General features: G+C 43.3%; 1 protein-coding gene across 2 annotated transcripts in view; it reads right to left on the bottom strand.

Annotated features, from left to right (window-relative positions):
- Positions 1 to 12,097, bottom strand: part of Lrig1 (leucine rich repeats and immunoglobulin like domains 1) — a 102,232-nt gene that overhangs the window by 53,294 nt on the left and 36,841 nt on the right. Inside the window, exons 2-3 of one of the 2 annotated variants that reach the window (XM_027428925.2) lie at positions 10,557 to 10,628; positions 2,819 to 2,893 (exon numbers count right to left, since the gene is read on the bottom strand). The exons of the other annotated variant lie outside the window; for it this stretch is intronic. Of the exons in view, the coding sequence (XP_027284726.1) occupies positions 2,819 to 2,893; positions 10,557 to 10,628 (147 nt within the window). The remainder of the gene's footprint in view (positions 1 to 2,818; positions 2,894 to 10,556; positions 10,629 to 12,097) is intronic. 2 annotated transcript variants of the gene reach the window in all.

Genomic DNA, 12,097 nt, shown 5'->3' with positions numbered 1-12,097 from the left:
ATCCTGAGGCAGGGGAATTCAAGTTCATGGACTTCCTAATCCACCCTCATTTGGCACCCAACAAGTATACCTGGATGGTCATTTGCCTCGCATATCTAAGGCCCTGAGTTTAATCCCCAGTAATACAAAAATTATGTAGCTAAGGGAAAGAATTTCGAGGTAAGGACTAGAGTGTCTCTGAATGGCCATATCTTCATGGACATCATCTAGGTAAAGCAAAGGAGGCACCCACTAAGTCTTTACAGAACCCTGACACCTTTCAGTTGTGCAGTCCTGAAACCCAGCAGAGGTTAAGAAAGCATGCTGCTCCAAGTCTGAATGACGTGCAGTGACTTCCCTGCCTGTTCTCATCAGGAGGGGACCTTGGGCCCGTCTGCTCATCTGCTGGTAGCAAAATGCCCTCTAACCGTGCTCCCCAGACTGCTAACTAAACTTCTGCAGGGACCAGAAATACAGTTTGGGAACAGAGAAGATGAAGACTCTTCACTTCAACTTATGGTTTCAGAGAAATTACTGCCCAAGTCAGATGGGGACAAGAGTAAACCAATGAGGTGGCTGCCAACATGAACCTGCGTTTTCCAAACTGAATCACAACAGAAAGTGAGGCTTTTTTTTCTTCTTTACATATTTCAACATAGTGTAATGGAAGTAGAGGAACAGAGCCAAACAGCCTCATTGCTCCCTGGCACTAGTGCCAAAGAATAGAAACAAGATTTTTAGTTAGTAGAGCAAGGCAAAGTTCAGAGAGCCAGGGGCCCAGGGTCTATGTCAGGGGGCCCCCTCCCACTGGAATAGGTGGCTCAGAATTACCTGTAAGGGAATTTTCATCCAGTCTCAGTTCTATCACTGTCTTGTAACTAAGAAGACTTTTGGGGAGCTACTCCTCCCTGGCTTCCTCCCCAAGTAAGGAGCAAGCAGAATGAAACCAGCACTTCTTGTACTCCAGTGAGTGGACAAGTGGCCTTGTTAAATACGGACTGTGATGGGTGTGGCTTGAGGTTCTGCACTCTAGCATGCCTGGAACTGACAGGAACTGCTAGTCAGAAACCTGGGTTTCCAGAAGTTACACGCATCTTCAAGTGCTGTGCTTCATGGACACACAGGGGACTATCACATCCCTAATTAGCTTCACATAAGGCTAACTGACCTAATTTACCAGCAATTAAACACTCTGCAGATGCTGTGCACAAAGGCCAAGTGAATACAAAAATAAAAAAAAAAAAAAACAGACCTTTGCCCATCTAAAAGGGATACAGCTTTCCCCAAAGCACCTCACAGAACAAGGGTTGATTCACAAATCTTATGGTCCTAAAAGTGAGAGCTCACCAAGTTCCACAGAGCTGTGACCAGCCACCAGCCAGAAGCAGTGGCCATGAATTCACATCTCATGGGATAACAAACGTTTTATGTTCATTCCACTCTCTGTTAGTCCTGGCCTTGCTCATGAGGAATGTGTAAAGGATAAGGAACACATTTTGTAAATGACGGAAAAGAGGTTCTAGGAGGGCAAGTCATTTTTCCAGGACACAGAGAGTGAGTCACAATTCTACTCCCCGGGCTCTCCTGCAAGCTACCTTTATAAAAAGGGTTAAGCTCCAGGGTAAAGTTCACAGGACAGGCACCCCTGAACACAGTGCCTGTGGCTAGCCAGAATCAGATCTGCAAGCTGCACCAACAATCTTATTAACTTCCTGCTAAGTCCCTCTGCTCAGCCTGCTGAGCCTGTGTTGAGAAAATGATGTATACAGGTGAGACACTGCATCCTAAAACCAACAAATTAAAGGCATGCAGGGAGCAAGTGGAGACTGGAAATTCAGTATAATACGGTATTCTTCTGGGGAAGCTGCCAATAAAAGCTAGTATCATTCATTCCTGTACTCGGGACATATGTGGAAAGACCGCTGAGTGAGCTTAAACCAGTGGCACTTCACCTGATGCCACAGGAATGGGGTGGAGCCAGATGCATAATCCCCAGAAAAGGCTGGAAGCAGCTTAAATGATAAGACCCTCAAAGCTCCCTCCTCTTCCTTTTTGGTTAAGTTCCTGTATGCTTCTTCTCATTTCCAATGTTTTGTCTACAGTAACACAAGGCAGTGATTTGAGTTTGAATGCCCCCCTCCCCACCCCAGACTCATGCTTGTTCTGCATGTTTGTTCCCTGGCTGATGGTACTGTTGGGGAGGCTGCAAAACTCTTAGAAGCAAGGGCTAGCCTAGTAGCCTAAGTGTACCACTAAGAGCAGGCTTTTGGAGGTTACCAGGACCCCAATTTTAGCCTCCCTCTGAAACCTTCAACCAAAATCAATCTTTCCTTGTGCAAGTTGTCCCTTCGGGTGCTCTGTCATAGAGGTGCACAAGCAACTCCCATACACAGGTCTTGCCTCAGCTAACACTTGGCGGTGACAGATAACTCTTGATGTTAAGTTGGCTCCAGCGCTCGTAGGACCATAATAAAAGTAAACTGGGTTTACCAAAATCCACCGCACAAAGATGAGACTGACATAGTTCATTCTTTTAATCTAGTTTATTAACCCAAGTTGGAACTTAATACTAAAAGCAAGAGATCTAGTTCTAAGTACCTCTAGCAGGTTGGGGGAAGGGGGTGACTAATTTTCCCAAAGTTAGAAATGAAGCAAAAATTCCAATACTAAAAACTCCCAAACAGCAAAACAAGCATTTGCTATCATCATTATTAGGCAACATTAAGAAAAGCCATTGTTTACCAGAAAACACACGAACACACATGCTCTTGCTACCCAAGTGTCAGCAACCACCATGGCCCCATGACACAGCCCAGGGTCTCCAGGTGGCACCACTTACAGAAAGAGAGAGACAACGTGCGTGGAGGCAGCACCCAAGGATGGTATGGCTGTCAGTTCATTGTTATTAAGGTACCTGTAAGAAAAAGAAGTAATTCGTCACTTGGAGCACTTAAATTGATTAAGAAAAATAACAAATCAGTTAACCACAATAAGGATACAATGAGATGTGACATAAAAGAATTTAGAATCAGTTTTAAGGGAAGACAAGCCACATTGGAAAAAACAAAACACACAAAACAAAAACCTAACTATTTATCATGCCCCTGGTTTAAAAAAAAAAAAAAAAAAAAAAGCACAAAAAGGAACTACATTCTGGATTCCCATCAAACTCAAAAATCAGACTAACAGGAACAGTGAAAATAGGCCATGGTACAGGTTCTAGCCAAATGTGATCCCATGACCATCAACAGAAATGATCTTGGTAAACTAAAGTAGTCACAAAGGATTTGGGGGATAGGAAGAACAGATCCCTCCTAGTTACTCTGGCTCTCTGCCCCCAGACAAGGGACAACATGAGAATGAGAGCTGGAGCCTGCTCACTCACAGGTATGACATTCCAGGGCATTCAGTGTGCCTCCCGACGTAACAAGGGGGCTGGACTCACCCTCATCTATTTGAGGTTCCAGCTTAGTTGGACTCTGATGAAGCCTCTCAGTGATGTTTGAAGAAAACAAACAAAAACAATTTTGAAACTCCTCTACAGATAGGATTCACTCTCCAGGATCCTCTCCCGTTACAATATTCTAAATCCAGATTTCCCCAGTTACTACCACTTAATAGAAGGGAAAGCCCACAAACCAAAGTACAGCCTGCCTGTCTACCCACAAAGGCTGTGTGATCTGCCCTCTTTACATGGGGGTGTATTTCTAAATCTGGGAAGAGAATCCAAAGTCAGACTTCCAATGTAAGCCCAAAATGCCATAAGAAACCCAAGGCACAAAGTCAGGCTTTGGGGCGGGGGGGGGGGGGGGGGGTAGGGTAGAAAGAAATAGTGTTTAACAAGAGGAATTGAGGGGATAAAAATGGATTATCTTGTTCCCAATTTCTTAAGAGAGGTCTATTTTACAAAAAGCATCTTACTCCATTTGAGGACAAGAACACAGAAATGACAGCTGTATTCAAACAAGTACACGACTTGGATACTTGTTTGAATAATATGGCTGACTGCCATCTTTTCAGAAATGAATAGAAGGGGTGGGGGCTTGAATTATCTCATTTGCTTTCTTCAGAGCCAAAGTCAGTTAGGGATGAAGCTTGGCAATTACTGACTGTGGGACACAGAATGCCTTTTTCACTAGCTTCATGACTGAAGCATCTGGCAGGGAGAAGGCAGGTCTGTATCATGTGGCAAAGCCTTTCTCCACTTAAAGAGCCCTTGTTTGTAGAAATAGACAATTAATTACTTTAACAGTCTCTTATCTGACTGCCCCTTAAATCACATAGTTTCTGCTTCACTGTTATCTCTTCCTGCCCTGCCATTTCCCATCACAGTGTGGAAGTACTGAAAACTCTCATCAGTCCTAATCTTAACCAATAAATCTTCGCAGTACCCACCAGTGTACTGATTACTAGAAAGGACTGGCAGGTCTTATCAGAGCAAGGAAAACTGTTGAGTATGTGTTGCCAACAAGTCATCCTATGTAAGAACTCGTTTCTTAAGGAACACTGGAAATCAGAGGGCGCTGGTGGCAGTAAAGATAACAGCAGTGCTATGCTGGAGACTTCATGAAGTGGCTACCATTCTAGGAGCTTTTCCATCTCATCTTTAGATACCTAGATATAGGTCCCAGAAACATCCCAGTATACCAATGAAGCAGTCAAAACCCTGAAATGTACAGTAGCTGGACCAAAGTCACCACAAATACGTGACAATGGCTCAGGGAATCCAGCCTTAAGATCTAGGCTCCTAACAACTACCTGTGCTTCTTTGTAATTACAGCCCAAATTCCACGTGCGTTGTCCTTGAAGCAACTTTTGAGTCAGATAGCAACAACTGTTATTCCCTACATTACAGTAAGTTTAAGTCCATTTAAATACTTAGCCTGGGGTCATATGACCCCAGACTAGCACTTCACATGGATGACACAGCCAGAAGATGAACAAAGACGGGCAAAGCAGAAAAGAGCAAGCTCACAGGCTAGGAAGGATGGGGCAGGCTTGAATATTCATAACCCCTCAGGTAACATCGAGATTGTTTCCTGCCTGCTTATCATAACTCAATTTTGAACTTGAAACAAAGAGTATGAGATTCAATGCAGGTGAACTTCAGCTGAGGAACCTGGTCTCAGGCCAGCCCTGCTCTGCCTATGACACATCACTCCACTTGATCCATACCCCAGAACCAAAAGAGTGAGGCCAAGCGGCAGGCTAGCACTTCACCTCTCCATGAGCCTGCTAGAAGTGGATTAGGCAGGAACAGCAGGCTGGAGGTAAAGATTAACAAGGAATTGTATGTCTTGATGAGCAGTCCCGGAGCAACAGGCTCAGTCAGAAATAGCAAGCTCTAATTTCAACAGGGCTGCCTGATTTATGGAGAAGACAGTTGGACCTCAAAGGAGAGGAACTAGCTGCACAGCTAGCTAACTTTTAGATTGTTTCTACTTTTAAAAAGAAAAAAAAAAAAAAAAAAACGTTAGTTCAATGTAAGCTGCTAGCTCCATCGCTATTGGCTCCCCAGCTGTTTGCCCTGCTGAGAAGAGAATGCAATGCTCAGAAGGCCCAAATCGTCAAACTCACTCTGAGACATGAAGAGCTGTTTGCCAGACTGAAATAGAGACTGGTCAAAAATAGCAGTGCTGGAGCACTAAAGGAAGAGAGACACTCTGGATGTTTAGCCGTCTCCATGAATACAGGCATTTTAGTGGTTAAGGATAGTGTGTGATGAAATACTTGCACTATCTAGGGTTCTACTCTTCCATTCCGCATGCCCTGTGCTGTAGCAGCTCCTGCTGACTCTACCTACCCACCCCTGACCCAAACCTTTACTTCCATTCAAAGCACTATAAATCTTCCTGAAATGTCTAGCCTTTATAAACCTTTTCCTGATGATTCGGGACCACAGCATGAATCATGGCCCAACCCTGAGCTGGAGGAGGTTTAAGTAAGGTCAATGAGATACACAGACTGCCTGACCCTAGGACAGAACCTGGAGATGGGATGCTTCCCACTGGCCCTTAAGGTCAGCTGGGTCATTCTGATCCTGCAGCTTTCTCTTAAAACTACTTATAAGTAGCTTGTTAAAGAGAGTATTACACGCTGCAAGATGTACAGTGTCATAAAGGGCAGTTCACAGTACAACATCATTATTTATTAACCTAATCAAATTTGGTTTCATTAAATAATATAAAACCCACCAAAGAAGTAATTGGGGGTGGGGGGATAAGTACCATATTTATTTACTGAATGGCTGAAATGGAGACACAGCAAAAATTTCAAACACTCCAATGAAGAATACAAGGAGTATTCAGTGAAAGATAAATCTTCCTTACACTTCAGTTCTGCCCAAGAGGAAGATGCTGGGACAGTTATAATAGACTTCCAGGTTTGTTTCACACAGACGCTTACATACTACACGCACTGCTTTTCCCCTTAGGGATATATCACGAAGACCTTCTTTTGACCATCTGCAGAGTTCATTTACTAATTTATTTAGCACTTGGCTCTTTGTAGACAGAGTGGCTGCTCTGGGCTATCTTCTAACAGGATGGAGCTGCAGCTCACAGGACTCAGCTTGAGAGTTTGGTTGGTTGTTTCTTACAAGAAACAATCCATTAGCAGTAGTGCTTAAGAGCAAACATGGGTTTTAAATCAGGGCTTCAGTTACTGGAGAATAACACTCACCCAAGATTTTCCTTGGTAAGCCTTTATGACATATACAGCTGGTTAGATAAAATTGTTTTATATAGTAATACAGGGTATCTTCCATTAGAATTCATGAGGGTTTGATCCAGAACTCCCTGAAAATACCAGAATCTACTCAAGAACCTTATAGAAATGCAGTATCTGTTTGTAACCTGAATATGTCCTGGGAACCCTCAATCAGCTCAGGATTACTTAGCACACCTAAGACAATGTAAACACTAAGTAAACCATTAGATTACACTGTGCAGGACATAAAGACAAGAAAAAGAAGTACACCTGTATGTGTTTCAAACAGATATATTTTCAATGACCAATCAGAGGTTGGCTGAATCCACAGATGATAAAACCATGGATATGGAGAAGCAGTCACTTAGCTAATAATCACACATGACAAGAAGGGCAAATGAATAGTATGTGCCCAGCTCTGCCCAAGGCCTGAATAGCACACCAACCCCTCAGGAGTACACTCAATTACAAACCCCCTCTAATGAAGAAACAAAGGCAGTTAGTTACCAGGTAGTTGAGCAGGGAGTTTGGGGCATGAGGTCATACAGCATGGATTTTTAAATCACAGAGGGCTTGGTTTTTCTACTCCTTGCCAATCAAGTGACCTTCAGCATGCCATTTAACCTTGCTGTACCTTAGTTTCCTCCTTTAAGAAATGTAAATAATACAAGTACCAGAGTCACATGGGTTTGGGCAGGATCCAGAAGAAATGAATCTAAAAGTGGGAAATACTAAGAGCAAAAAAGCAGTCCAACAAAACACCCCACAGTGTCTCGGTCTCCCTTTACATATACACCTATCGTAACTGTCTACACCTGTGCTTGTGCATGCACACCAGCAGGGTAACAGAGGGAGCAGCAGCCTGGGACAGTACAGAGTGGAACCATAAATACCTGGAGGCAGGCCTTCCTTGCCCTCTCCAGGAAGCATTTAGGGCACGGCAGCATAGTAGCAAGCACTCCCAAGCTACCCGAGGTAATGTGATCCAAGTGCCTTTTCACAGAGGACTGTATAAATAGCCCTCTTATTAGAGGACTTAGTGTCCAGCACTTTGGTGGAGGCACTCCCGGTGGGCTTTCCTCGGGGTTGTAAGCAGTGAAGACTGTGACTTGAAAGCGCTGCACAAGACCATGTCCTCCAGGGGCCTCCAAAGGGCTTGCTTTCTCTCTCTACCCAACCCACAATGTTGTGTGGTTCTAGAGCCTCCAAAATTAAACCACTGCTAAGCCACAACTACTGTGCCTGCCTTTGGCTCCGAAGACCACAAGGTCTGGGAGAACTGATTTGAGCCAAATTAATTTGGAAGCACTGGTGTGTTGACTGTGGATTGTGTTCTCGTTTTTTCTTTTTTTTCTCCCATATTCTTACCTAGTTCCTACCACCCACTGCTGGTAACCTCTTTGCGTCACCAGGATTTTATTATGGTTCTCTTAAGAAAAACCTTGGGTCTCCACCAGTGAGAAGTTAGTGTTGCTTCAGAAGTAGGAAAGAGTCACAGTGGCCAGAAGTCCAATCTGTCAGCCTCAAGGATGTGTTACTAAATGACACAGAGTTCATTTAGTAGTGCAGAGTTCCAGAAGCAGAAGGGAATCATACATTCATATCAGTCAGGAACTACAACAGGACTGACCATGGGCCATTACATCAGTATCACAGAAAGGGGAAAGGGAAACTGAAGAGCCAAGTCACTTCTGCAGAACAGATCCAGAACTAGAACCCTTATCTTGGCTGATAAGTTTTGGTGCCTTTGTGACATCAGTGCCTATGGACAGTCCCTCACTTGCCTCGCCCTAATCACAGACCTATTTTTGTATCTCATTTGACCCAGAACATCATCTAGCACAAAGCAGACACTCAAATAAGTATAAACAAAAGCCTGTGATGTCACAGGAAATATCATTTTAATCTCTCCCAATAATAATCTCTGAAACTGACACAGAATTTGAACGCATAATAACCTCAAGAGTCAACAACATCCTGGACCAAAGCAAAACACTGGGTTATAAAGCCAACTGGCTTCTGACAGAGTAAACTTATCAATCTGGATAACTATGACTGGCTAAACTGTGTCCTCTTCCTCAAATTAGTGTGTTGAAGTGCAAACTGATAGGACATCAGAGTTTAGATAAATTTACAGAGAGAGTCTTTAAAGATGGTATTAGGGGAGACTGAGGCTGCAGCTCAGAAATAGAGTGTTTGGCTAGCACAGTCAAAGCTCTGTGCTCAATCTCCAGCATATGGGTAGGAGAATATCACTAAGGTTAAGTGATGCCATATGGGTGGATCCTAAGTGACATGACTGATGTCTTTGTAAGAGGAAATCAGGCTATGCATACCTCAAGAAACCAAGGATGCATGTGCACAGAGGAAAGACGCAACCATCCACAAGTAAGGAGAAAGAGCTCAGGAGAAGCCAGTCCTACAGGCTTCCAGCTCCCTGAACCATGAGGAGTCAGTCTCTGCTGTTGAAGCCAGCAGCCTGTGGGATTTGTTACTGAGGTCTGGGCCCCCTTTACATTTTCACCCTCCCACCCCTGGCTGACTGAACTCATGGACAAATGAAGGACCATCACAAGGCAGTTCCAAACTCCTTCCAACTCTAACATTTAACTCTGGAAGTTTATGCCTTGTAAAAAAGACATAAAAATCAGAAAGTTTGGACATGAGGATAGGGAATGCAGCTATTCTGCAAACTATCATTGAATGAAGCTAAAATTTCATTAGAGAAGTTGCTATAATGGGACAGAATGAATAACCACAGGACTTTTATCAGTTGCTTGTAGTAAAAATGTATAAAGAACTTAATAATCTGATAAAATGTCTATAGCAGTATAACTTGATGATGATTTTATGGTAGTTTTATATTCATATTCATATTCATATTCATATTCATATAGAGCATAGCTTTATGGATGGACTGGGAATAGGGACAAGCGGATCAGGGACATGACAGGATGGGACTGGAATGCCAGGATCAGATGGTAGGGGGGAGATGAGGTTGAGGGAGGGAATGTAGGGAGAGACAGGAAGAATTAAGGGGCGTTTGAGGGGGAGCATAGGAACCTAGTGCAGTGGAAACACCCTAAAACATAAGGTGATCCTAGCAAAGGCTCCAACCCTGATTTTCAGTGTGCCTACTGCACTATAACATGCCCTTCATAGAAAATGGGCTGCAACAAGGGGAAAGAAATTGAATATGGCACCCCTTTATCCATGAGGGCTACACTCCTTGGTCCCCATGGATACCTGGAACCCTACATACAGTCTTTTCCCACATATAAATCAGTTGTAGTAAGAGAGTGACAATAATTAAAAGAACACTTATAGAATAAAATTCATGTGAATTGAATCTCTTACACAAAATTTTATTGTACTTTCTTTTTCCTTAAATGAAATACTTCACAGTTTCTTTTTAGCACATCCCATTGTCAATATCGCCAATTCTGTGTTTGGAGACCATTGCTAGGGAAAATTGGCATCACTTAACATAAGCACCACAATGCCATGGCTGATAATCTGGTAATTGGGTAAGTGGCATGGACAGTGTACACAGTCTGGACAAACAGATAATTTGTGACCTGAGCAAAAACTGCAAAACTCTACCACTCTACTTATAACTAAGTGCAGCTTAAGCTCATGAGCTGTTTATTTCTGGAATTTTATACTTTGTATTTTTGGTTGACTGTGGGTAATTAAATCTATGGATGAAAGGGATCATCTTAGCATCATTTGTTAGTAAAAGCCCATATGTAAAAGTCCCTTGCTATAAGCTGAGACCACCCACCCAGTAGAGTGAGAACAGTACAATATGAAAGGATTTCCCCAGATCTTTCTGCCCTCCACCCCTAGAGGTTTAGGGGAACACTCACACTTCCTGCAGATTCGTCAAGTCCTCAAAACCATCAGAGTCAATCTCCGAGAGTTTGTTATAACTCAGGTTTCTGGTAAAAGAGAAAGTGAAAAATAATAAATTAATAGTTGACATTGCATCCAAGACTAAGAAATCTTTCCTCACTCACCAAGTCCCTCAGAAGAAACCCATTCCCTCTGCCTAGTGACCTCCCATCCTGTTCAGAGTTTAGTAACACACACTGAGCTTTGTAAACATACCTCTCCTCCTCACCTGCTTCAGTGCACACAGAGGGCACACAGCATGGCTGGGAACCCACACTGCCAGAGTAGACTCCTGCAGACTTCAGCAGTACCAAGAGGCTACCTAACACATGAAAAATTAAGATGGACTAGTCCTAGTCCAAATGCTTTGCACTGTGTCAAGTCCAGAGCCACTCACTTTTTAAAATTACATTTATTGGGACTGGAAAGATAGCTCAGCAGTTAAGAGTACTTATTGCTTTTGCAGAGGACTTGAGTTTAGTACCCAACACCTACAAGACTCATAACTGCCTGTAACTCTAATTCCAGAGGACCTGACACTCTCTTCTGATATCTGCATGTTCATACACACAGTCGGTGCACATACATATACTCAGGCACACACACACATACAAAATAAATATCTTAATCATGTAGTGGCATCTTGTTTCACCAAGACTTGAGATAATAGCCACACCTTAGGGTGTGGCTTCAGTGTGTGGATGTGACCCCTTATAAGAAAAGGAGGGGCTCGCTTGTTCTCTCTCAGGTGTGGTCAGAGCATCATAAAGGACAAAGGCTGCATCTCCAGAAGCAGAAGACCAAGGTGGTTATTTACCATCATTGTATGAGTGGTCCCCAAGCAAATACCTGTTAATTCTTTATCTGGGTGTTCGTGGACTTACTTTAACCTGCCTTCATAATTACATTTATTATTTGTGTGTGTGGGGGGGGGGGGTCAGAGCCAACCTATAGAAGTTGGTTTTTTCTTTCCACCATGTTCTCAACCCTCCAAATGCTGCCACTCTTTGGTACAGTTCCTCATGGTGTGGTGACCCCCAACCACAAAATTATTTTTGTTACTACTTCGTAACTGCAATGTTGCTACTGTTATGAATCATACGTGTGTTTTAGGATGGCCTTGGGTGACCCCTGTGAAAACGTCATATCAGGACCCACTCACTGCTCTAAGCCATGTATTCTTTTTCTTTTCTGACATACATTCTTATCGTTGTTTTGAGAGAGGTATCCCTACCTTACCCTTGTTGATCTGGAAATTGCTATGTAGACCAGGCTAGCCCAAGAACTCAGAGACAAGCCTGCCTCTGCAGGGTTAAAAGAGCACAAGGTCAAGACCAGCCTTAATGGCTCTTTAAAAATTAATGTTACTAAAGTATCAACATCAACTACTAGTTACAGAAAAAGAGATCAGGCTGTCCGCACTTCACAGTCTAAGCCAGTAGTTCTCCACCAAGGGTGCTTTCACACACACACACACACACATAGACACACACACACACACACACACACACACACA

Source organism: Cricetulus griseus, chromosome 8 (genome assembly GCF_003668045.3).
Source record: "Cricetulus griseus strain 17A/GY chromosome 8, alternate assembly CriGri-PICRH-1.0, whole genome shotgun sequence".
Lineage (NCBI taxonomy): Eukaryota > Metazoa > Chordata > Mammalia > Rodentia > Cricetidae > Cricetulus > Cricetulus griseus.
The sequence above is the reverse complement of the archived record's forward strand: the minus strand, read 5'-3'. Positions and strand labels throughout refer to the sequence as shown.